This window comes from Pelophylax lessonae, assembly GCF_965119305.1.
Source record: "Pelophylax lessonae genome assembly, chromosome: 13".
NCBI classification, from domain to species: Eukaryota; Metazoa; Chordata; class Amphibia; order Anura; family Ranidae; genus Pelophylax; species Pelophylax lessonae.
The window spans coordinates 453,681-480,021 of NC_138780.1; the positions used below are offsets into that span (position 1 = coordinate 453,681).

A 26,341-nucleotide genomic window follows, 5' to 3' on the forward strand; every position below is an offset into this window, starting at 1 on the left:
GAAAGGCAAACGCCGTGCCATTCGGCCAAGGAGGCGGGAGGACTGAGGAGACGCGGGGAGCCAGCGACCGAAGAGAAGCTGCTGTGATGATCATCCTTGAGGTAAGTAAAGGGGTCTCGGGGGGGGGGGAGCGCTGGCACTCTGCATGATCATTGGGGGCAATGCTGTGGCACTCTGCAATGATTGGGGGAAATGCTGTGGGCACTCTGCAATGATTGCGGGCAATGCTGTGGTCACTGTGCATTGAAAGGGGGCATGCTGGTCATTCTGCTGGGAAAGTCGGAACTGGTTACTAAAATTTTTGAATCCCACCACTGAGAGGCTTCCTTCTGGGATGACAGCCATGCAGACCAATTTGATGCAGTGTGCGGCGTATGGTCTGAGCACTGACAGGCTGACCCCTCCCCCACCCCTACAATCTCTGCAGCAATGCTGGCAGCACTCATACGTCTATTTCCCAAACACAACCTCTGGATATGACACTGAGCACGGCACTCAACTTCTTTGGTGGACCATGGTGAGGCCTGTTCTGAGTGGAACCTGTCCTGGTAAACCGCTGTATGGTCTTGGCCACCGTGCTGCAGCTCAGTTTCAGGGTCTTGGCAATCTTCTTATAGCCTAGGCCATCTTTATGTAGAGCTACAATTCTTTTTTTCAGATCCTCAGAGAGTTCTTTGCCATGAGGGGCCATGTTGAACTTCCAGTGCCCAGTATGAGAGAGTGAGAGCGATAACACCAAATATAACACACCTCCCCCCATTCACACCTGAGACCTTGTAACACTAACGAGTCACATGACACCGGGGAGGGAAAATAGCTAATTGGGCCCAATTGGAGATTGTCACTTAGGGGTGTACTGACTTTTGTTGCCAGCAGTTTAGACATTAATGGCTGTGTGTTGAGTTATATTGAGGGGACAGCAAATTTACACTGTTATACAAGCTGTACACTCACTACTTTACATTGTAGCAAAGTCTCATGGGAGGGGTGTACTTACTTCTGTCAGATACTGTGTGTCCATGGACATCTATTCCCACCATGGGGCAGATAGGGAGAATTCTGCCCCCCAATAAAGACAACCTGTACTGTGAGAAGGAAAAGCTGAGCGTGTTGTGCTGACAGCCCCCCTCCCCCTCCTCCCTGACACCATGGTCACATGACCCTGGGGGAGGGGCAGAGCTGGGATATATAGGAGGGGAGGGCTGACACTCTACAATGAGTCTAAGGAAGCTTCTAAGACGGCTGGGAGTCTCTGCGAGACCATTGGACAACGCAAGCATGAGTTCCGGTGAGTGCAACATGTGAGGGCGACGTATAGGGGGGCCTGAGCTAATGGGGGTATGAATACGGGGGGCCTGAGCTAATGGGGGTATGAATACGGGGGGACCTGAGCTAATGGGGGTATGAATACAAGGGGGACCTGAGCTAATGGGGGTATGAATACGGGGGGACCTGAGCTAATGGGGGTATGAATACGGGGGGACCTGAGCTAATGGGGGTATGAATATGGGGGGGACCTGAGCTAAAGGGGGTATGAATACGGGGGGACCTGAGCTAATGGGGGTATGAATACAAGGGGGACCTGAGCTAATGGGGGTATGAATACAAGGGGGACCTGAGCTAATGGGGGTATGAATACGGGGGGACCTGAGCTAATGGGGGTATGAATACGGGGGGACCTGAGCTAATGGGGGTATGAATAAGGGGGGACCTGAGATAATGGGGGCATGAATACGGGGGGGACCTGAGCTAATGGGGGTATGAATACAAGGGGGACCTGAGTGAATGGGGGTATGAATACAAGGGGGACCTGAGCTAATGGGGGTATGAATACGGGGGGACCTGAGCTAATGGGGGTATGAATACGGGGGAACCTGAGCTAATGGGGGTATGAATAAGGGGGGACCTGAGATAATGGGGGCATGAATACGGGGGGGACCTGAGCTAATGGGGGTATGAATACAAGGGGGACCTGAGTGAATGGGGGTATGAATACAAGGGGGACCTGAGCTAATGGGGGTATGAATACGGGGGGACCTGAGCTAATGGGGGTATGAATAAGGGGGGACCTGAGATAATGGGGGTATGAATACGGGGGGCCTGAGCTAATGGGGGTATGAATACGGGGGGCCCTGAGCTAATGGGAGTATGAATACGGGGGGCCCTGAGCTAATGGGGGTATGAATACGGGGGGCCCTGAGCTAATGGGAGTATGAATACGGGGGGCCATGAGCTAATGGGGGTATGAATATGGGGGTCCTTGACCTAAGGGGGGTATGAATACGGGGCGCCCTGAGCTAAGGAGGGTATGAATATGAGGGGCTCTGTGACTGTGGGGACTCATTAAAGGGGACATGTGCGCACTGCGCCCCACTTTCCCTGTAGAAGTGATTGTGGGGAGTCATTCATGGGGACAGGTGTACACTGCACCCCATTTTCCCTATAGAAGTGAGTGTGAGGACATTAATGGGGACAGGAGTACACTGCACCCCGCTTTCCATATAGAAGTGACTGGGGGGTCATTAAAGGGGACAGGAGTACACTGCACCCCACTTTCCCTATAGAAGTGACTGGATGGCCATTAATGGAGACAGGAGTACACTGCACCCCACTTTTCCTATAGAAGTAACTGGGGGACATTAATTGGGACAGCAGTATATTGCACCCCACTTTCCCTATAGAAGAGACTTTGGGGGGTTATTAATATGGACAGGAGTACACTGCACCCCACTTTCCGTATAGAAGTGACTGGGGGGACATTAATGGGGACAGGAGTACACTGCACCCCGCTTTCCCTATAGAAGTTATTTGGGGGGCCTCTTAAGTGGGGTGCTGTATCTGTAGCCCAGACGTGGTGCAGCCAATGTATGGTGACAGATCGCTCCATTCACCGTGCAATCACTCGTCTGTATGATAATTTCCTGTGCATTTTCCCACAGCTGAATATCAGCCAATCAGAGCGCTCGTAGCACAGACTCTCATCCTTCATGGAAGAGTCCCCCCCCCATGGAAGATCCCCTCCCCCCCATGGAAGATCAGATGATTCCTCACAGGACTGTTGTGTCTCCAGGCGGCTCATCAGTGTCGGTCATTGTGATTCAGCACATTCCTGAGTCCCCTATAGACATGGAATGCGATAGGCGTGTGTACATCGGTCACAGGGCGTGTCTAATGTCACCTTCAGTGTTCTAACCATTGAACCCAATCTAATGGCGGCCATACACACCGCAACCTGCCCTCGTTCTGTGAACTGGAAGATATGGACAATGGTTTAACGATCAGCTGTCTGCCACAATGCATGGTACTGCGCAGTACAAGCACGCTGATCACCGCGCCATTAATTGCGAAACGCCGAAACGCCTCCACAACGCACGTGCGCTGCAATGATCGGCGTCCCGTGCGTCACGCTGCGACATATTACACCCAGCATCTACCTTTTCATGTGCTGAGATGTGATGGAGCAAATTCATTTTCATTAGCGTGAAACGCAGAACACAGCGACACACGCTAAGAATGCGCCATTCCCCGAGGGGCAGTCCGCTTCCCGAGGGGCACGCTCCATTCCACGAGGGGTACACTCCATTCCCCGAGGGGCACTCTGCTTCCCGAGGGGCACTCTGCTTCCCGAGGGGCACTTGGCTTCCCGAGGGGCACTCTGCTTCCCGAGGGGCAGTCTGCTTCCCGAGGGGCACGCTCCATTCCACGAAGGGCACGCTCCATTCCACGAGGGGCACACTCTACTTCTCAAGGTGCACTCTCTGCTTCTCGGGATGCCCTTCTTCCCGAGGGGTACGCTCCATTCCCCAAGGGGTACACTCCATTCCCCAAGGGGCATGCCCTTCTGGAAGAAATTTCCCCGAGGGGTACGCTCCATTCCCCGAGGGGCACTCTCCACTACCCAAGGGGTATGCTCCATTCCCTGAGGGGCACTCTCCGCTTCCCGAGGGGTATGCTCCATTCCCTGAGGGGCACTCTCCGCTTCCCGAGGGACACGCTCCATTCCCTGAGGGGCACTCTCGGCTTCCCGAGGGACACGCTCCATTCCCCGAGGGGCACTCTCGGCTTCCCGAGGGACACGCTCTATTCCCCGAGGGGCACTCTCGGCTTCCCGAGGGACACGCTCCATTCCCTGAGGGGCACTCTCAGCTTCCCGAGGGACACGCTCCATTCCCTGAGGGGCACTCTCGGCTTCCCGAGGTACACGCTCCATTCCCTGAGGGGCACTCTCGGCTTCCCGAGGGGTATGCTCCATTCCCTGAGGGGCACTCTCGGCTTCCCGAGGGGTATGCTCCATTCCCTGAGGGGCACTCTCCGCTTCCCAAGGGACACGCTCCATTCCCTGAGGGGCACTCTCGGCTTCCCGAGGGACACGCTCCATTCCCTGAGGGGCACTCTCCGCTTCCCAAGGGACACGCTCCATTCCCTGAGGGGCACTCTCCGCTTCCCAAGGGACACGCTCCATTCCCTGAGGGGCACTCTCCGCTTCCCGAGGGACACGCTCCATTCCCTGAGGAGCACACGCCATATATCTGGTACTGTACTGGTATCTACAGTATATATTGATATAGCGCCAGCAATCTACACAGCACTCTATATCCCGTACATTCAGCCCCTGCCCCTAGGAGCTTACAATCTAAAGTCCTTACCTCCTATACACATAGTGGGGCCAATGATCTACCGGCATGTCTTTGGAGTGTGGGAAGAAAACCAGACGTACGGGGGGGGGGGGGGGCATGCAAACTTCATGCAAATAGTGGGGTCAGCTCACTAACGCTGATCGCATGCAATCAGCATCTAAACACAACAGGTAACTACCACAAATGCAGCTGTCAGGAACGCAGCCCATGGCAACTAGCTAACCGCGGCGTCTGGCTAATCGCGGTGTAGATCTTTGGCAGAGAAGGGGCTTATTTTGTTAATTTGTCACAGCCTGCAATACCTGGGGCCACCACTAGAGGAAGACTCCAATCCAGCTGGCTTATCAAACACAGGCAGATATGAATCTTACATACAATCTGCTGCCCTCTAAGGGTCGGGGAGCAGTCTAGCAATTATCACACCCTTCTGGGGTTCCCCCAGCTATCCTACAAGCTAGAACCCCAGTGTGATCGCTCCTCCCATGTATACAACCCCCCTCCCTCCATAGCAGACAGACAACTCACGGTATCCTACCACCACCCAGCAGACTGGTCTGCCAGGCCGCCACACACGTACAGATCTCCGTCTGGCAGATCTGCTGGTTTACAATCTGCCAACACACAGTGCATTGGAATGGAACTTAGACAAAGCACATAGACACTACAATCCGACAATCTCCCCCCCCCCCGGTGAATCCGGCTTATCACCGAGAAAACAATTATTTTATCATTTAATATCCTAAAGGTGGGCGGAGCCTAAAATATATACAAAGAAAATAATTTTTAAATATTGAACTGACATAAAGACGTCCAGATTATGAAATAAAATGTTTCCTGTGACCGAAACAAGCCAAGAAACGTCACCAAAACTCCCTCCATGTGACTCACTCCGCCCCGCCTCCTCAATTCATGGAGATGTGGATGTGGGCGGGACCCTTGGCCAATCAGCCCTGGGGGGTGTTCCCCTCCTCAGCCTAGGATGTGGGCGGGACTCCAACCCTTGGCCAATCAACCCTGGGGCCGGGATGTTCCCCTCCTGAGGATGGTTTTGCCTCCAGAAGTGGACGGGGTTTATATAGACCCCCCCCCTCCCCATCTTTGTTCATCAAATGTATAGTATTCAATAAACATCCCCACCCTTCCTGCCTCCCACCGTCCGCTGCCTCCCACAGTCCGCCCCCCCACCCTTCCTGCATCCACCATCTGCGCCCCCACCATCTACATCCCACCTCTGCCCCCCATTCTCTTCCCCCCACCATCTGCCTCCCACTGTCCCCCCATCATTGTCTGCCTCCCACCATCCAACCCGCCATCCCTGCCTTCCACAATCCCTGCCCCCACCCTTCCTGCCTCCCACTGTCCACCGCTTTTCACCATCTGCCCCCCACCATCTGCCTCCCATTGTCCACCCTCATTGTCAGCCTCCCACCATCAGCCCCCCATTGTCTCCCCCCCACCTCTGCTTCCCATTGTCCACCATCATTGTCTGCCCCCCACCATCCCTGCCTCCCACCATCCCTGCCCCCACCCTTCATGCCTCCCTTTATCTGCCCCCCACTGTCCACCGCTTTCCACCATCAGCCCCCCACCAGCTGCCTCCCACCATCCCCGCCTTCCACAATCCTGGCCCCCACCCTTCCTGCTTCCCACCATCTGCCTCCCAGTGTCCACTGCTTTCCACCATCTGCCCCCCCACCATCTACATCCCCTCTTCAGCCCCCTATTGTCTCCCCCCATTCTCTGAGCTGCCCTCCATTCTCTGAGCGGCAGCCCTCCATTCTCCGATCGACGGCCCTCCATTCTCTGAGCGGGAGCCCTCCATTCTCTGAGCGATGGCCCTCCATTCTCTGAGCGGGAGCCCTCTATTCTCTGAGTGGCAGCCCTCCATTCTCTGAGCGGCAGCCCTCTATTCTCTGAGCAGCAGCCCTCCATTCTCTGAGCAGCAGCCCTCCATTCTCTGAGCGGCTGCCCTCCATTCTCTGAGCGGCTGCCCTCCATTCTCTGAGCGGCTGCCCTCCATTCTCTGAGCGGCAGCCCTCTATTCTCTGAGCAGCAGCCCTCCATTCTCTGAGCGGCTGCCCTCCATTCTCTGAGCGGCTGCCCTCCATTCTCTGAGCGGCTGCCCTCCATTCTCTGAGCGACGGCCCTCCATTCTCTGAGCGACGGCCCTCCATTCTCTGAGCGACGGCCCTCCTTTCTCTGAGCTGCCCTCCATTCTCCGATCGACGGCCCTCCATTCTCTCAGCGGCTGCCCTCCATTCTCTGAGCGGCTGCCCTCCATTCTTTGAGCGATGGCCCTCCATTCTCTGAGCGACGGCCCTCCATTCTCTGAGCGGCGACCCTCCATTCTCTGAGCTGCCCTCCATTCTCCGATCGACAGCCCTCCATTCTCTCAGCGGCTGCCCTCCATTCTCTGAGCGACGGCCCTCCATTCTCTGAGCGACGGCCCTCCATTCTCTGAGCGGCTGCCCTCCTTTCTCTGAGCTGCCCTCCATTCTCTGAGCTGCCCTCCATTCTCTGAGCTGCCCTCCATTCTCTGAGCTGCCCTCCATTCTCCGACCGACGTCCCTCCATTCTCTCAGCGGCTGCCCTCCATTCTCTGAGCGACGGCCCTCCATTCTCTCAGCGACCGCCCTCCATTCTCTCAGCGACGGCCCTCTATTCTCTCAGCGACGGCCCTCCATTCTCTCAGCGATGGCCCTCCTTTCTCTGAGCTGCCCTCCATTCTCTGAGATGCCCTCCATTCTCTGAGCGACGGCCCTCCATTCTCTGAGCGACGGCCCTCCATTCTCTGAGCGGCTGCCCTCCTTTCTCTGAGCTGCCCTCCATTCTCTGAGCTGCCATCCATTCTCTGAGCTGCCCTCCATTCTCCGACCGACGTCCCTCCATTCTCTCAGCGGCTGCCCTCCATTCTCTGAGCGACGGCCCTCCATTCTCTGAGCGGCTGCCCTCCTTTCTCTGAGCGGCTGCCCTCCTTTCTCTGAGCGGCTGCCCTCCTTTCTCTGAGATGCCCTCCATTCTCTGAGATGCCCTCCATTCTCTGAGCGACGGCCCTCCATTCTCTCAGCGGCTGCCCTCCATTCTCTGAGCGACGGCCCTCCATTCTCTGAGCGACGGCCCTCCATTCTCTGAGCGACGGCCCTCCATTCTCTGAGCGATGGCCCTCCATTCTCTGAGCGACTGCCCTCCATTCTCTGAGCGACGGCCCTCCATTCTCTGAGCGGCTGCCCTCCTTTCTCTGAGCTGCCCTCCATTCTCTGAGCTGCCCTCCATTCTCTGAGCGACGGCCCTCCATTCTCTGAGCGATGGCCCTCCATTCTCTGAGCGACGGCCCTCCATTCTCTGAGCGACGGCCCTCCATCCTCTGAGCGACGGCCCTCCATCCTCTGAGCGACGGCCCTCCATCCTCTGAGCGACTGCCCTCCATTCTCTGAGCGACTGCCCTCCTTTCTCTGAGCTGCCCTCCATTCTCCGATCGACGGCCCTCCATTCTTTCAGCGGCAGCCCTCCATTCTCCGATCGACGGCCCTCTATTCTCTCAGTGGCTGCCCTCCATTCTCTGAGCGACGGCCCTCCATTCTCTGAGTGGCGGCCCTCCATTCTCTGAGTGGCAGCCCTCCATTCTCTGAGCGGCTGCCCTCCATTCTCTGAGCGACGGCCCTCCATTCTCTGAGCGGCGGCCCTCCATTCTCTGAGCGGCGGCCCTCCATTCTCTGAGCGGCTGCCCTCCATTCTCTGAGCGACGGCCCTCCATTCTCTGAGCGACGGCCCTCCATTCTCTGAGCTGCCCTCCATTCTCTGAGCTGCCCTCCATTCTCTCAGCGGCTGCCCTCCATTCTCTCAGCGGCGGGCCTCCATTCTCTGAGCGACGGCCCTCCATTCTCTGAGCGACGGCCCTCCATTCTCTGAGCTGCCCTCCTTTCTCTGAGCTGCCCTCCATTCTCTGAGCTGCCCTCCATTCTCCGACCGACGTCCCTCCATTCTCTCAGCGGCTGCCCTCCATTCTCTGAGCGACGGCCCTCCATTCTCTGAGCGACGGCCCTCCATTCTCTGAGCGACGGCCCTCCATTCTCTGAGCGACTGCCCTCCTTTCTCTGAGCTGCCCTCCTTTCTCTGAGCTGCCCTCCTTTCTCCGATCGACGGCCCTCCATTCTCTCAGCGGCTGCCCTCCATTCTCTGAGCGACGGCCCTCCATTCTCTGAGCGACGGCCCTCCATTCTCTGAGCGACGGCCCTCCATTCTCTGAGCGGCTGCCCTCCTTTCTCTGAGCTGCCCTCCATTCTCTGAGATGCCCTCCATTCTCCGACCGACGTCCCTCCATTCTCTCAGCGGCTGCCCTCCATTCTCTGAGCGACGGCCCTCCATTCTCTGAGCGACGGTCCTCCATTCTCTGAGCGACGGCCCTCCATTCTCTGAGCGACGGCCCTCCATTCTCTGAGAGGCCCTCCATTCTGTGAGCGACGGCCCTCCATTCTCTCAGCGGCTGCCCTCCATTCTCTGAGCGACGGCCCTCCATTCTCTGAGCGACGGCCCTCCATTCTCTGAGCGGCTGCCCTCCATTCTCTGAGAGGCCCTCCATTCTGTGAGCGACGGCCCTCCATTCTCTCAGCGGCTGCCCTCCATTCTCTGAGCGACGGCCCTCCATTCTCTGAGCGACGGCCCTCCATTCTCTGAGCGGCTGCCCTCCATTCTCTCAGCGGCTGCCCTCCATTCTCTCAGCGGCGGGCCTCCATTCTCTGAGCGACGGCCCTCCATTCTCTGAGCGACGGCCCTCCATTCTCTGAGCGACGGCCCTCCATTCTCTGAGCGGCTGCCCTCCTTTCTCTGAGCTGCCCTCCATTCTCTGAGCTGCCCTCCATTCTCCGACCGACGTCCCTCCATTCTCTCAGCGGCTGCCCTCCATTCTCTGAGCGACGGCCCTCCATTCTCTGAGCGACGGCCCTCCATTCTCTGAGCGACGGCCCTCCTTTCTCTGAGCGACTGCCCTCCTTTCTCTGAGCTGCCCTCCTTTCTCTGAGCTGCCCTCCTTTCTCCGATCGACGGCCCTCCATTCTCTCAGCGGCTGCCCTCCATTCTCTGAGCGACGGCCCTCCATTCTCTGAGCGACGGCCCTCCATTCTCTGAGCGACGGCCCTCCATTCTCTGAGCGGCTGCCCTCCTTTCTCTGAGCTGCCCTCCATTCTCTGAGATGCCCTCCATTCTCCGACCGACGTCCCTCCATTCTCTCAGCGGCTGCCCTCCATTCTCTGAGCGACGGCCCTCCATTCTCTGAGCGACGGCCCTCCATTCTCTGAGCGACGGCCCTCCATTCTCTGAGCGACGGCCCTCCATTCTCTGAGAGGCCCTCCATTCTGTGAGCGACGGCCCTCCATTCTGTGAGCGACGGCCCTCCATTCTCTCAGCGGCTGCCCTCCATTCTCTGAGCGACGGCCCTCCATTCTCTGAGCGACGGCCCTCCATTCTCTGAGCGACGGCCCTCCATTCTCTGAGCGGCTGCCCTCCATTCTCTGAGAGGCCCTCCATTCTGTGAGCGACGGCCCTCCATTCTCTCAGCGGCTGCCCTCCATTCTCTGAGCGACGGCCCTCCATTCTCTGAGCGACGGCCCTCCATTCTCTGAGCGGCTGCCCTCCATTCTCTGAGCGGCTGCCCTCCATTCTCTGAGCGGCTGCCCTCCATTCTCTGAGCTGCCCTCCATTCTCTGAGCGACGGCCCTCCATTTTCTGAGCGACGGCCCTCCATTTTCTGAGCGACGGCCCTCCATTCTCTGAGCGACTGCCCTCCATTCTCTGAGCGGCTGCCCTCCTTTCTCTGAGCTGTTCTCCATTCTCCGATCGACGGCCCTCCATTCTCTGAGCGACGGCCCTCCATTCTCTGAGCGACGGCCCTCCATTCTCTCAGCGGCTGCCCTCCATTCTCTGAGCGACGGCCCTCCATTCTCTGAGCGACGGCCCTCCATTCTCTCAGCGGCTGCCCTCCATTCTCTGAGCGGCGGCCCTCCATTCTCTGAGCGACGGCCCTCCATTCTCTGAGCGGCGGCCCTCCATTGTCTGAGCGACGGCCCTCCATTCTCTGAGCGACGGCCCTCCATTCTCTGAGCGACGGCCCTCCATTCTCTCAGCGGCTGCCCTCCATTCTCTGAGCGGCGGCCCTCCATTCTCTGAGCGACGGCCCTCCATTCTCTGAGCGGCGGCCCTCCATTCTCTGAGCGGCGGCCCTCCATTCTCTGAGCGACGGCCCTCCATTCTCTGAGCGACGGCCCTCCATTCTCTGAGCGGCTGCCCTCCATTCTCTGAGCTGCCCTCCATTCTCCGATCGACGGCCCTCCATTCTCTGAGCGACGGCCCTCCATTCTCTCAGCGGCTGCCCTCCTTTCTCTGAGCTGCCCTCCATTCTCTGAGCTGCCCTCCATTCTCCGACCGACGTCCCTCCATTCTCTCAGCGGCTGCCCTCCATTCTCTGAGCGACGGCCCTCCATTCTCTGAGCGACTGCCCTCCATTCTCTGAGCGACGGCCCTCCATTCTCTGAGCGACTGCCCTCCTTTCTCTGAGCTGCCCTTCTTTCTCCGATCGACGTCCCTCCATTCTCTCAGCGGCTGCCCTCCATTCTCTGAGCGACGGCCCTCCATTCTCTGAGCGACGGCCCTCCATTCTCTGAGCGACGGCCCTCCATTCTCTGAGCGGCTGCCCTCCATTCTCTGAGCTGCCCTCCATTCTCCGATCGACGGCCCTCCATTCTCTGAGCGACGGCCCTCCATTCTCTCAGCGGCTGCCCTCCTTTCTCTGAGCTGCCCTCCTTTCTCTGAGCTGCCCTCCTTTCTCCGATCGACGGCCCTCCATTCTCTCAGCGGCTGCCCTCCATTCTCTGAGCGACGGCCCTCCATTCTCTGAGCGACGGCCCTCCATTCTCTGAGCGACGGCCCTCCTTTCTCTGAGCTGCCCTCCATTCTCTGAGATGCCCTCCATTCTCCGACCGACGTCCCTCCATTCTCTCAGCGGCTGCCCTCCATTCTCTGAGCGACGGCCCTCCATTCTCTGAGCGACGGCCCTCCATTCTCTGAGCGACGGCCCTCCATTCTCTGAGCGACGGCCCTCCATTCTCTGAGCGGCTGCCCTCCATTCTCTGAGAGGCCCTCCATTCTGTGAGCGACGGCCCTCCATTCTCTCAGCGGCTGCCCTCCATTCTCTGAGCGACGGCCCTCCATTCTCTGAGCGACGGCCCTCCATTCTCTGAGCGACGGCCCTCCATTCTCTGAGCGGCTGCCCTCCATTCTCTGAGAGGCCCTCCATTCTGTGAACGACGGCCCTCCATTCTCTCAGCGGCTGCCCTCCATTCTCTGAGCGACGGCCCTCCATTCTCTGAGCGACGGCCCTCCATTCTCTGAGCGACGGCCCTCCATTCTCTGAGTGGCTGCCCTCCATTCTCTGAGCGGCTGCCCTCCATTCTCTGAGCGGCTGCCCTCCATTCTCTGAGCGGCTGCCCTCCATTCTCTGAGCGACGGCCCTCCATTTTCTGAGCGACGGCCCTCCATTTTCTGAGCGACGGCCCTCCATTCTCTGAGCGACTGCCCTCCATTCTCTGAGCGGCTGCCCTCCTTTCTCTGAGCTGCTCTCCATTCTCCGATCGACGGCCCTCCATTCTCTGAGCGACGGCCCTCCATTCTCTGAGCGACGGCCCTCCATTCTCTCAGCGGCTGCCCTCCATTCTCTGAGCGACGGCCCTCCATTCTCTGAGCGACGGCCCTCCATTCTCTCAGCGGCTGCCCTCCATTCTCTGAGCGGCGGCCCTCCATTCTCTGAGCGACGGCCCTCCATTCTCTGAGCGGCGGCCCTCCATTCTCTGAGCGACGGCCCTCCATTCTCTGAGCGACGGCCCTCCATTCTCTGAGCGACGGCCCTCCATTCTCTCAGCGGCTGCCCTCCATTCTCTGAGCTGCCCTCCATTCTCCGATCGACGGCCCTCCATTTTCTGAGCGACGGCCCTCCATTCTCTGAGCGACGGCCCTCCATTCTCTCAGCGGCTGCCCTCCATTCTCTGAGCGACGGGCCTCCATTCTCTACACATCCCATGAGGCATTGTAAAACTCTGACATTCACATACATGACTAGGCATGATGGGAATTGTAGTTCCTGAACAACTGCTGGGCCATAGTTTGGGAATCCCTGTTATACTATATTACACACATGCTAGGAGGGGGGAGGGGACAGGGTTAGGTGGTGCTGGGAATTCTCCTTTAATCTTGGTGTGCTTTGTTGGGTGTTTCCAGCCCCTCCTCTGATGTGACTCTCCCGGATTTATGAGTCCCAAGACTCTCTTCCTCTCCCTTTAATCCAGACCTCCAATCCCCACCTTTCCACTCCAATCCCCCCCATCCTCTTCAGTCCCCTCTTATCCCCCCAATACCACCTATCCTCTCCAATCCCCTCAAATCCCCCCCAATCCTCTCCAATCCCCTCCTGCCTCCCATCTATCCTCCCCCATCCCCACCAATCCCCTCCTACCCTTTCTAATGCCCTCCTATCCCCCCCTATACCCTCCAATCCCCTCCAATCCCCCCCCCAATCCTCTCCAATCCCCTCCTGCCTCCCATCTATCCTATCCCCCTCCCAGTCCCCTCCTATCCTCCCCCATCCCCACCAGTCCCCTCCTACCCCCCTATCCTCTCTAATGCCCTCCTATCCCTCCAATCCCCTCAAATCCCCCCCCAATCCTCTCCAATCCCCTCCTACCCCCCTATCCTCTCTAATGCCCTTCTATCCCCTCAAATCCCCCCCAATCCCCTCCTGCCTCCCATCTATCCTATCCCCCTCTCAGTCCCCTCCAATCCCCCCCATCTCCTCCCCCATGCCCACCAATCCCCCTCATTCCCTCCAATCCTCTCCTATCCCATCCAACACCCTCCTATTCCCACCTATCCTGGATGAATAAGTGGGACGCTTTTGTTGTACTTTATCTATTATAGTATTTTTATACATTGTAGACTTTTATATATTTTATTTTACAATGTGATCTTTAATGATGATTCAAAGTTTTTTTTTTCTGTTTGTGTGTACCTACTGTGTGTATATAATCAATGTGTGTACCTACTGTGTGTATATATATACAGCATCTCCCCATTTGCCCCAGGCTGGAGATCGGAGTGTTCCTCTGAGACGTGTTGCCTGGTTACAACCCCGGAGAGGCGCCGTGTACTCTGCATAATGCTGCATCTCCTCTCCAGCTCCGCCTTCAGCGTTTTCATGTTGATATTTACTGCATCTTGTGTGTATTGTAACTGCTACCACCATTCCCCCACCTTCCACCATCATTCCCCCACCTTCCACCCCCATTCCCCCACCTTCCACCATCATTCCCCCACCTTCCACCCCCATTCCCCCACCTTCCACCATCATTCCCCCACCTTCCACCATCATTCCCCCACCTTCCACCACCATTCCCCACCTTCCACCATCATTCCCCCACCTTCCACCACCATTCCCCCTCCTTCCACCACCATCCCCCATCATTCCCCCTCCTTCCACCACCATTCCCCCTCCTTCCACCACCATTCCCCCATCATTCCCCCTCCTTCCACCACCATTCCCCCTCCTTCCACCATCATTCCCCCTCCTTCCACCACCATTCCCCCACCTTCCACCATCATTCCCCCACCTTCCACCACCATTCCCCACCTTCCACCACCATCCCCGAATAATCCCCACTCCTTCCACCACCATTCCACCCCCTTCCACCATCATTCCCCCTCCTTTCACCACCATTCCACCATCATTCCCCCTCCTTCCACCACCATTCCCCCATCATACCCCCTCCTTCCACCATCATTCCCCCTCCTTCCACCATCATACCCCCTCCTTCCACCATCATTCCCATCATTCCCCCTTCTTCCACCACCATTCCCCCATCATTCCCCCTCCTTCCACCATCATTCCCCCTCCTTGCACCATCATTCCCCCTCCTTCCACCATCATTCCCCCATCATATCCCCTCCTTCCACCATCATTCCCCCTCCTTCCACCACCATTCCCCCATCATACCCCCTCCTTCCACCATCATTCCCATCATTCCCCCTCCTTCCACCACCATTCCCCCTCCTTCCACCATCATTCCCCCTCCTTCCACCATCATTCCCCCATCATTCCCCCTCCTTCCACCATCATTCCCCCTCCTTCCACCATCATACCCCCTCCTTCCACCACCATTCCCCCATCATACCCCCTCCTTCCACCATCATTCCCCCTTCTTCCACCACCATTCCCCCATCATTCCCCCTCCTTCCACCACCATTCCCCCTCCTTCCACCATCATTCCCCCTCCTTCCACCACCATTCCCCCATCATTCCCCCTCCTTCCACCACCATTCCCCCATCATTCCCCCTCCTTGCACCATCATTCCCCCTCCTTCCACCATCATTCCCCCATCATATCCCCTCCTTCCACCATCATTCCCCCTCCTTCCACCACCATTCCCCCATCATACCCCCTCCTTCCACCATCATTCCCATCATTCCCCCTCCTTCCACCACCATTCCCCCTCCTTCCACCATCATTCCCCCTCCTTCCACCATCATTCCCATCATTCCCCCTCCTTCCACCACCATTCCCCCATCATTCCCCCTCCTTCCATCATCATTCCCATCATTCCCCCTCCTTCCACCATCATTCCCCCTCCTCCTCCCCTCCCATTCTCTTCTAGGGGCCTCCTCCTCCTCCCCACCACTCCTCTTCCGGTACTTCCTCCTCCTCCTCTTCTGAGCCCCCCCCACTCCTGGGGCTTCCTCCTCCCCTCCTGTCCTCTTCTGGGGCTTCCTCCTCCCCTCCTGTCCTCTTCTGGGGCTTCCTCCTCCTCTCCTGTCCTCTTCTGGGGCTTCCTTGTCCTCTTCTGGGGCTTCCTTCTCCCCTCCTGTCCTCTTCTGGGGCTTCCTCCTCCCCTCCTGTCCTCTTCTGGGGCTTCCTCCTCCCCTCCTGTCCTCTTCTGGGGCTTCCTCCTCCCCTCCTGTCCTCTTCTGGGGCTTCCTCCTCCTCTCCTGTCCTTCTTCTGGGGCTTCCTCCTCCTCTCCTGTCCTCCTTCTGGGGCTTCCTCCTCCCCTCCTGTCCTCTTCTGGGGCTTCCTCCTCCTCTCCTGTCCTCTTCTGGGGCTTCCTTTTCAAATCTTTCCTCCTCCCCTTCCATCCTCTTCCGGGGCTTCCCACTTTTGTCAGCTGTCCCTGCCCTCTGTGCCCACTCCCATGAATTATTGCATTTTGATGTATATGGGACAGATGCACCCTCCCCCTCCATCACCATCCAGGCTGCATGCTTGGATATGGGTCCGGTATGAAATTTGGGGGACCTCACACTGAATTTCTTCAGATATTGGTGGCAGGTAATTGCCTCACTTGCGTTGCTGCTGTAGTGAGTTGACCCCACAGTGATCTCATCCTCCCGGATAATGACCCCCATTTCTCTCTATTCATAGGTGGTGTGATCACATACGATGATCTGAAGAAGCTGATCAACTCTGGATCCGTCCAATTATTCGATGTCCGGAATCCAGAGGAGGTGCAGGGTGGGAAAATTCCGAACTCAGTCAATATACCAGGTAAGGTTACATCCTCCATGTTGTCTGTGGGATGAATGGTCAAGTGACATCCTCCATGTTGTCTAAATAAGGTGACGTCACAACCTCCATGTTGTCTGCAGGATGTACGGTCAGATGAGGCCACATCTTCCATGTCTGAGTCAGGTCTTGTCACGTCTTCCACGTTGTCTGAGGGATGTATCACCAGGTGACATCCTCCATGTTGTCTAAATAAGGTGACGTCACAACCTCCATGTTGTCTGCAGGATGTACGGTCAGATGAGGCCACATCTTCCATGTCTGAGTCAGGTCTTGTCACGTCTTCCACGTTGTCTGAGGGATGTATAGTCAGCTGACATCCTCTCCTTTATGTTGTCTATTGGATAAATGGTCAGGTGACGTCACATCCTCAATGTTGTCTGTGGGATGGACGCTAAGGTGAGGTCCCTGGCTCCTATAAACATCCTCCGTGTTGTCTGTGGGATGGATGGTCAGGTGAGGTCACGTCCTCCACATTTTTCTCTATTTTGTTACATTTGTGAGGGACTGTTTTCTTGTATTTGCCCTGAACTATTCCTGGTTTGGTTGATTCGGAATTATACATGTTCATTGACAAAGCTGGTCACGTTGGCCTCTGTTCCATGTACTCCAATGTAGGAGACGGACAGTCTGACCTGGGGTGGGATCTCGGATTAATCCCAACATATTCTGGGTGGGAATGGAGTCACATAGGTGGCTATTTGTTTAATTAGCCTAATGTTTATAGTATATGTTGGCTGTTCCTTAGATATGTTAATTTTATCTCTATTTACAATTTGTATTGTTAGGATTGTGTGGTATATCCTTGTGTGAGTTTTTAATAAAGAGAGTTCCAGTTCCAGAGCACCTAAGCTAGTGTTGGCTAGATTATTGGGTGCTATGCAATATTCAGCTAGAATACCTGGTTATTGGGGCCAGACTGGAGAATGCTATATCTTAACGGAAGCACTCAAGCTGGGTGCTGGACGGTTCCGTCACAGAACCAGGTATTATAGCTGAGCACCCAAGGACTAGACGACACTAGCTTGGGTGAAAACTGGAACGTGAACTGAATTTATTGTAAATTCACTCAGAATATATACCATGCAGGATCAGGTAAAAGCTTGATCACATTATCCTAGACAATTCGCACGTCTAAGGAACAGCCTACTAAACCGTACCCTAATTACCAACAAGCCCGCCCTATAGGCGTTTGACGTCGGGAATGTGGTTGTATTATCCTGACTGGACGTCATATGATGGCGGCAGGATAATACGCTCTGCGCGCCCCCTGGGGGGCGCGCAGAGCGGCGATCGGTGATGCGAAGTGTCAGTCTGACTCCCTGCATCTCCGATCTCGGTAAAGAGCCTACTGACGTAGGCTCTCTACCATGTGACCAGCTGTGTCCAATCACGGCTGGTCACATAGTAAACAGGAAGAGTCGTTGATCGGCTTTCCTCAGTACGTGCCTGACAGGCACGAGTAAAGGAGCGCCGATCGGCGGCTCCCCTGACAGGGGAGGGGTCGGCACTGGTAATCAGATCATTGATTACCAGTGCAGACCCTCGGGGGGGTGCCACTAGAACCACCAGGGATGCCCACCCATGACCCCAGGGATGCCCACCCATGACCCCAGGGATGCCCACTATAGCCACCAGGGATGGCAATTTAGGGCTCAGGGAGCCCCCCTTGCCCTCCCCATCAGCGCTGCCCGACAGTGCCCTCCCTATCAGTGCTGCCCACCAGTGCCCATTATTGCCATCTATCAGTGTCGCCCACCAGTGCCCATTATTGCCCACCAGTGCTGCCTATCAGCGCCCATCAGTGCTGCCCGTCAGTGCCAATCAGTGCCCACCAGTGCGGCATATCAGTGCCCATCAGTGCCACCTATCAGTGCCCATCAATGCCTCCTATCAGTGCCGCCTATCAGTGCCCACCAATGCCGCCCATCAGTGCCACCCCCTCAGTGCCACCCCATCAGTGCCTGTCAGTGCAGTCTCATCAGTGCAGGAAAAAACGTATTTATTTACAAAATTGTATAACAAACAAAAAAACTTTTTTTTTTTTTTTTTTTAACTTTTCGGTCTTTTTTTATTTGTTTAGCAAAAAGGAAAAAACCCAGAGGTGATCAAATACCACCAAAAGAAAGCTCTATTTGTGGGGGGAAATGACATAAATTTGGTGTAGGTACAGTGTTGCATGACCGCGCAATTGTCATTCAAAATGCAACAGCGCTAAAAGGGGAAAATTGGCCTGGGCAGGAAGGGGGTGAAAGTGCCCGGTATTGAAGTGGTTAATCAGGGGGTGCCCAGACCATCCGGCAACAAGCCCACAACCCTGGATACAGAAAGTACATTATCATACGCAAAAACACATAACATCCCACAATGGTTCCATAACAAGTTAAAGTGGTCCCAATATTAATCATTTCTCCAAGAGATGATCAGACAAATAGAAACAATAGGTCACTCAATTAACATGGGAATTCACACCTAGGAGGCACACAGTGGGAATTCACACCTAGGAGGAACACAGTGGGAATGCACACCTAGGAGGAACACAATGGGAAGGCACACCTAGGAGGCACACAGTGGGAATGCACACCTAGGAGGAACACAGTGGGAATGCACACCTAGGAGGCACACAGTGGGAATTCACACCTAGGAGGAACACAATGGGAATTCACACCTAGGAGGCACACCTAGGAGGAACACAGTGGGAAGGCACACCTAGGAGGCACACAGTGGGAAGGCACACCTAGGAAGCACACAATGGGAAGGCACACCTAGGAGGCACACCTAGGAGGCACACAGTGGGAATTCACACCTAGGAGGAACACAATGGGAATTCACACCTAGGAGGCACACCTAGGAGGCACACCTAGGAGGAACACAGCGGGAAGGCACACCTAGGAGGCACACCTAGGAGGCACACCTAGGAGGAACACAGTGGGAAGGCACACCTAGGAGGCACACCTAGGAGGAACACAATGGGAATGCACACCTAGGAGGAACACAATGGGGAAAAGACACACATAACACCTTAAACAGATTATAGCAGACCCCATTATTAGGCTGTCCAGCACCAGTCTACAACAGTTTGAGACAAAGCTCATACAATGTTCCAGCAGTCTGAAAAGGTGGAATTAATTTATCTTCATAGATTTCTGAAGGGATATCGTTTACTAAATATTTCTGTCCAAAGTCCCAAAGTAAAGGAGTCTCTCCTAGCCAGTCTGCAGGAGGGCCACCATATTCCCTGACCATTAATCTGTGTAAGATTAATATTATACCTTTCCATCCACTCCAGAAGGGAAGCTTTATTGTCCTTTTTTAGAGAATTAATCCAAGCCTCTCTCTCAGCGTTCATCATGTTGTTGTCTATCATTAGAGATTGATCTTCTCTCTCTATTGGCCAAAATCAGTGGGTAGGAGGCTTGCCCCTAGTCCCCTCCAAAGGCCCCTGTCCTGGTTGGGTTTGTCACATTTCTCCCCATCCAAAGTAGACTAACCAGGTCCCAGACGTCCACCTGGTCTGGACATGTGTAAGGCGGGCAGAGTGAACCCACATAGGTGGTTAACATGATCCCCACTCTTGGCCACACAGAAGGGTTGTCATCAGTAGGTGTGGGACAGATGTAGTGGACTCTCAGACTGCCAGCGCTTCAGCTTGGTGGTCTTTACCGTCCTGCTCGGCCTGCTGCTGGGGAGAAGGCATGACTGCCCTGGCTCCCTGCAGCTCCGGAGTTCTTGCTGGGGTTGATAGCACCCTGTCCTGTTGCCAGCACTTCAGCTGGGAGTAGGAGCTTCACTACACTCACCTGTCACTGGGGAGAGGGGCTGCCTGCCCTGGTTTCCTACAGCTCAGGAGCTGTTGCCGGTGCTGGACAGAGGGTGGTAGCACTTTGCCCTGATGCCAGTGCTTCTGCTAGGGACCCCTCATCATCAACTCCGGCTAACTGTTGGGGAGGGAGGCTGGCTTCCACCAGTCTCAGACTGTGGATCTGCCGCTGGGGAGGAAGGACAACCACCTCCTCTCCCTGGTCCTTGGCCTGCTGCTGGGAAGGGGGAATGGCTTCCTCCCCTCCCTTCATCTCTGACTGCCGCAGGGGAAAAAGAACCACCACTTTCTCACCCTGGGCCTCCAGAATCTTTTATATACTTGTTCCAGCTCCCATTCTTGCCATATTAAAAAAAAAATCAATATCTACTTGCAATCCAAGATTGTTGGAATATCCATTTCTCTAAGATCCCGGATGTCATACCTCCGCCACTCAGGTGTACTTAGGAAGTCCGGATCTTTCTGGATTCTTTCGAATAATAGTCCTGGACCATCAAAATCATAGCCCTCCATGGGCGTATCATCCTTCAGCCATGGACGGACTGGGGTAATGTCCCAATGAGGCACTCGGTATCCTTCATCCAACATCATCTTGATGCAGACCAGACATTCCAGTTGGGTCACCCATTCCTGCTGGGTCTGCTTACTGAGGAAGGGCATCCGTAAGTCCCGCTGGAGCCTATCCTGCTCCTCCGAGGTAGCAAGAGCCTTCTCATCATGCTCTTGCTCCAACTGCAGGGCATCTCTCCATAGCCCCCAGCGCATGACATCCCTCCACACCAGTGTGTCCTGTACAGAACCAGGTCCACCAGACTGGGTGAGCTCTCGCTACATCCATCGCTTCCTTGGTGGAAGCCATATCCGAAACTCCGCTTCCATGGTGACCGGCTCATGAAACATTTCTTTGATATCACCAGACAATAGGTCCCAGTGGTGGTTTGGATTGCCTGTAGGGAGGAAGCCTCTCCAGCCCACCTCTGTCAACCAAATATAACGAAACTGTCCATCACCCAGTGCCTGCTTCCTCTAGTCTGGAACCAGGTATTATAGCTGAGCACCCAAGGACTAGACGATCCTAGCTTAGGTGCAAACTGGAACTTGAACTGACTTTATTGTAAATTCACCCAGAATATATACCATGCAGGATCAGGTAAAAGCTTGATCACATGATCCTAGACAATTAACACGTCTAATGAACAGCCAACATAAACATACAAAGTACGCTAATTAACAGCAAGCCTTGATTAGTCAGGGGGTGCCCCAACCATCCGTCAACAAGCCCACAACCCTGGATACACAAAATACATTACTCATTAATATAAGCATAAACACATAACATCCCACAATAGTTCCATAACAAGGTAAAGTGGTCACAATATTAATCTCATCTCTAAGAGATGATCAGACAGACAAAAACAATAGGTGACTCAATTAACAATGGGAATGCACACCTAGGAGGCGCACAATGGGAATGCACACCTAGGAGGAGCACAATGGGAATGCACACCTAGGAGGAGCACAATGGGAATGCACACCTAGGAGGCGCACAATGCGAATGCACACCTAGGAGGCGCGCAATGGGAATGCACACCTAGGAGGCGCGCAATGCGAATGCGCACCTAGGGGGCGCGTAATGGGAATGCGCACCTAGGAGGCGCGCAATGGGGAAAAGACACACATAACACCTTAAACAGATTATAGCAGGAGACCCCGGTATCAGACTGTCCGGGAACCAGTCTACAACAGTCTATGATGTAAAGCTCTTACAATGTTCCAGTAGTCTGAAAAGATGGAATTAATTTATCTTCATAGATTTCTTGAGGGAAGTTATTGATAAATATTTCTGTCCCAATTGAAGGAGATTCTCCAACCCAGTCAGCAGGAGGACCACCATATTCCCTCCGACCATTACCTGTACAGGAGGACCACCATATTCCCTCCGACCATTACCCTGTACAGGAGGACCACCATATTCCCTCCGACCATTACCCTGTACAAGATTATTATTACATCTTTCCATCCACTTCCGAAGGGAAGCTTTATTGTCCTTATTCAGAGAAGTGATCCAAGCCTCGCTCTCAGCATTCATCACATTGTCCATCATTAGAGAATAACCTGCTGTCTCCATGGGATCAGAGGTCCAACTGAGCTCTTCACCGTGCCCTCTTCAAAAGCCCCTGTCATGGCTGGGTCTGTCACATTGTCTGAGTCAGGTGACGTCACCTCCCCTATGTTGTCTGGATGGTCAGGTGACGTCACCTCCCCCATGTTGTCTGTGGGATGGATGGTCAGGTGAAGTCAGGTCCTCCCTGTTGTCTGAGTCAGGTGACGTCACCTCATCCATGTTGTCTGTGGGATGGATGGTCAGGTGGAGTCAGGTCTTCCCTGTTGTCTGAGTGAGGTGACGTCACCTCCTCCATGTTGTCTGTGGGATGGATGGTCAGGTGAAGTCACGTCCTCCCTGTTGTCTGAGTCAGGTGACGTCACCTCCTCCATGTTGTCTGTGGGATGGATGGTCAGGTGGAGTCAGGTCTTCCCTGTTGTCTGAGTCAGGTGACGTCACCTCATCCATGTTGTCTGTGGGATGGATGGTCAGGTGGAGTCAGGTCTTTCCTGTTGTCTGAGTCAGGTGACGTCACCTCATCCATGTTGTCTGTGGGATGGATGGATGGTCAGGTGGGGTCCCTGGCTCCCATGAACATCCTCCCATTATACATATGTTGCGTTTTTGGTGTCTTTCAGTTGCGGAAATAGAAGCGGCTCTGAACATGGACGCTGCTGCATTTAAACAGAAATACAATGCAGAGAAACCGAAACCGGAAGATGACAACCTGATATTCCACTGCATGCTGGGGCGGAGAGGACAGCGGGCTGCCGACATCGCCGTCACCCAGGGATACACAAAGTACGTATGTCATACCGATTGTCCCTATTATCTCCATGAATTAGAAATACAACTTCCATCATTATATCGCCATCCGGGGAAGGGGGGGGCCCATCCCATTCCAACCCAACCCATCCCATCCCAACCCATCCCATCCCAACCCAACCCAACCCATCCCATCCCAACCCATCCCAACTCAACCCATCCCATTCCGACCCATCCCATTCCAACCCATCCCATCCCAACTCAACCCATCCCAACTCAACCCATCCCAACTCAACCCATCCCAACCCAACCCATCCCATCCCAACTCAACCCGACCTGAACCAAAACATCCTAGGTGGGGCACCATCCCAACCTGAACTAAAAGCTCCACCTCCCCGGAGATATTCCCAGCTTTTATTACACACATTTTAATAATATTTTCAATAAATACGTATAATACAGATATTGTGACCACTTGCGTCCTGACTATGATCTGTCATGTCTACGCATTTCACAGGAAAAGTCGCTTCCTCAGGACTTGGGACACACCACACACACACTATATTACCAAAAGTATTGGGACGCCGGCCATTACACACACATGAACTTTAATGGCCCCCCAGTCTTAGTCTGTAGGGTTCAATATTGAGTTGGCTCTGCCCTTTGCAGCTATAACAGCTTCAACTCTTCTGGGAAGGCTGTCCACAAGGTTTAGGAGTGTCTATGGGAATGTTTCACCATTCTTCCAGAAGCAAATTTGTGAGGTCAGGCACTGATGTTGGATGAGAAGGCCTGGCTCGCAATCTCTGCTCTAATTCATGCCAATTGTGTTCTATTGGGTTTAGGTCAGGGCTCTGTGCAGGCCAGTCAAGTTCCTCCACCCCAAACTCGCTCATCCATGTCTTTATGGACCTTGCTTTGTGCACTGGTGTGCAGTCATGTTGGAACAGGAAGGGGCCATCCCCAAACTCCTCCCACAAAGTTGGGAGCACGAAATTGTCCAAAATGTCTTGGTATGCTGATGCCTTAAGAGTTCCCTTCACTGGAACTAAGGAGCCAAACCCAACCCCTGAAAAACACCCCCACACCATAATCCCCCCTCCACCAAATGATTTTGTGATCAGTGCACAAAGCAAGGTCCATAAAGACATGGATGAGCGAGTTTGGGGTGGAGGAACGTGACTGACCTGCACAGAGTCCTGACCTCAACCCCATAGAACACCTTTGGGAGGATATAGAGCGGAGACTGTGAGCCAGGCCTTCTCATCCAATATCAGTACCTGACCTCACAGATGCGCTTCTGGAGGAATGGTGAAACATTCCCATAGACACTCCTAAACCTTGTGGACGGCCTTCCCAGAAGAGTTGAAGCTGTTATAGCTGCAAAGGGCGGAGCCACCTCAATATTGAACCCTATGGACTAAGACTGGGATGCCATTAAAGTTCATGTGTGTGTAAAGGCCGGTGTCCCAATACTTTTGGTGATATAGTGTATATAGAGAGGTGTCCCAATACTTTTGGTCATATAGTGTATATAGAGAGGGGTCCCAATACTTTTGGTCATATAGTGTATATAGAGAGGGGTCCCAATACTTTTGGTCATATAGTGTATATAGAGAGGCGTCCCAATACTTTTGGTCATATAGTGTATATAGAGAGGCGTCCCAATACTTTTGGTCATATGGTGAATTTTCAATATCAATCAATAAAGAGAAAGAAATATATTCCACAAATTTACACCAATAGGAATGGGATGTTGGGGGCGGCGAATGATTTCCTGCCGTCTCCGAATAACGATCTCCTGATATTTGTTCCGATGGATTGGTGTAAATTTCATCAGATTATGAGTGCGGGGCCCCTAGGGGCCCTCTCCATCCTGGTATACTCAGGGACCCCTGTATACTGAAGGAGTAGAATGTGGTCCATGAATAGTGAGGAGAGGAATTGTGGGAGATAAGTGGCCCCGCTCTGCTCCTGCACCCCATGGGGGTCACAGTGTGATGTCATAGAATGTCAGCTTACCGTCTCTCCTCCCTGCAGGGCCCGCAACTACCTCGGAGCATACAAGGAATGGGCTGAGAAGGAGGGAAGGTGATCCACGACACCCACCGCTGCCACCAACGACAACCCATTCCCGGGATGATAGAAGCAATACATTGTAATAAATTATACTTCACACAGTGTGGTCTCTGACTCCTCCTTCCTTCTGACACTGACCACACCCACACAGATCCTCCATAAACACAGTGTGGTCTTTGACTCCTCCTTCTTCCTGAGGCTGGCCACACCCACCCAGATGCTCCATACACACAGTGCGGTCTCTGACTCCTCCTTCTTCCTGAGGCTGTCCACACCCACCCAGATGCTCCATACACACAGTGTGTTCTCTGACTCCTCCTTCTTCCTGCAATTGACCACACCCACAAAGATCCTCCATACACACAGTGTGGTCTCTGACTCTTTCTTCTTCCTGACACTGACCACACCCACACAGATGTACAGAGTGCAGAGTTTAGGGGTGTGCTACGCACATAGTGCAGAGTTCAGGGGTGTGCTACGCACATAGTGCAGAGTTCAGGGGTGTGCTACGCACATAGTGCAGAGTTCAGGGGTGTGCTACGCACATAGTGCAGAGTTCAGGGGTGTGCTACGCACATAGTGCAGAGTTCAGGGGTGTGCTACGCACATAGCGCAGAGTTCAGGGGTGTGCTACGTACATAGCGCAGAGTTCAGGGGTTTGCTACGTACATAGCGCAGAGTTCAGGGGTGTGCTACGCACATAGGGCAGAGTTCAGGGGTGTGCTACCCACATAGTGCAGAGTTCAGGGGTGTGCTACGCACATAGTGCAGAGTTCAGGGCTGTGCTACGTACATAGCGCAGAGTTCAGGGCTGTGCTACGTACATAGCGCAGAGTTCAGGGGTGTGCTACGTACATAGCGCAGAGTTCAGGGGTGTGCTACGTACATAGCGCAGAGTTCAGGGGTTTGCTACGTACATAGCGCAGAGTTCAGGGGTTTGCTACGTACATAGCGCAGAGTTCAGGGGTCTGCTACGCACGTAGTGCAGAGTTCAGGGGTGTGCTACGCACATAGTGCAGAGTTCAGGGCTGTGCTACGCACATAGTGCAGAGTTCAGGGGTGTGCTACCCACATAGTGCAGAGTTCAGGGGTGTGCTACGTACATAGTGCAGAGTTCAGGGGTGTGCTATGTACATAGTGAAGAGTTCAGGGCTGTGCTACGTACATAGCGCAGAGTTCGGGGGTGTGCTACCCACATAGTGCAGAGTTCAGGGGTGTGCTACCCACATAGTGCAGAGTTCAGGGGTGTGCTATGTACATAGTGCAGAGTTCAGGGGTGTGCTACGTACATAGTGCAGAGTTCAGGGGTGTGCTACGCACATAGGGCAGAGTTCAGGGGTG

At 54.6% G+C, this 26,341-nt stretch overlaps 1 protein-coding gene across 1 annotated transcript; it reads left to right on the forward strand.

Moving 5' to 3' along the window:
- Positions 1-1,162: 1,162 nt before the first annotated feature.
- On the forward strand, positions 1,163-25,101 carry TSTD1 (thiosulfate sulfurtransferase like domain containing 1). Its single transcript, XM_082275456.1, has 4 exons — positions 1,163-1,288; positions 16,092-16,214; positions 22,795-22,957; positions 24,962-25,101. Exons 1-4 carry the CDS (start codon positions 1,216-1,218, stop codon positions 25,014-25,016), a joined length of 414 nt encoding a protein of 137 aa, XP_082131582.1. The 5' UTR covers positions 1,163-1,215; the 3' UTR covers positions 25,017-25,101.
- Positions 25,102-26,341: the final 1,240 nt, after the last annotated feature.

Coding starts and splice junctions, on each gene's coding strand:
- TSTD1 (XM_082275456.1), top strand. CDS start 1,216: ATGAGTCTAAGGAAGCTTCTAAGACGGCTGGGAGTCTCTGCGAGACCA. Junction 16,215..22,794: donor GAACTCAGTCAATATACCAG/GTAAGGTTACAT, acceptor GGTGTCTTTCAG/TTGCGGAAATAGAAGCGGCT. Junction 22,958..24,961: donor GTCACCCAGGGATACACAAA/GTACGTATGTCA, acceptor TCCTCCCTGCAG/GGCCCGCAACTACCTCGGAG.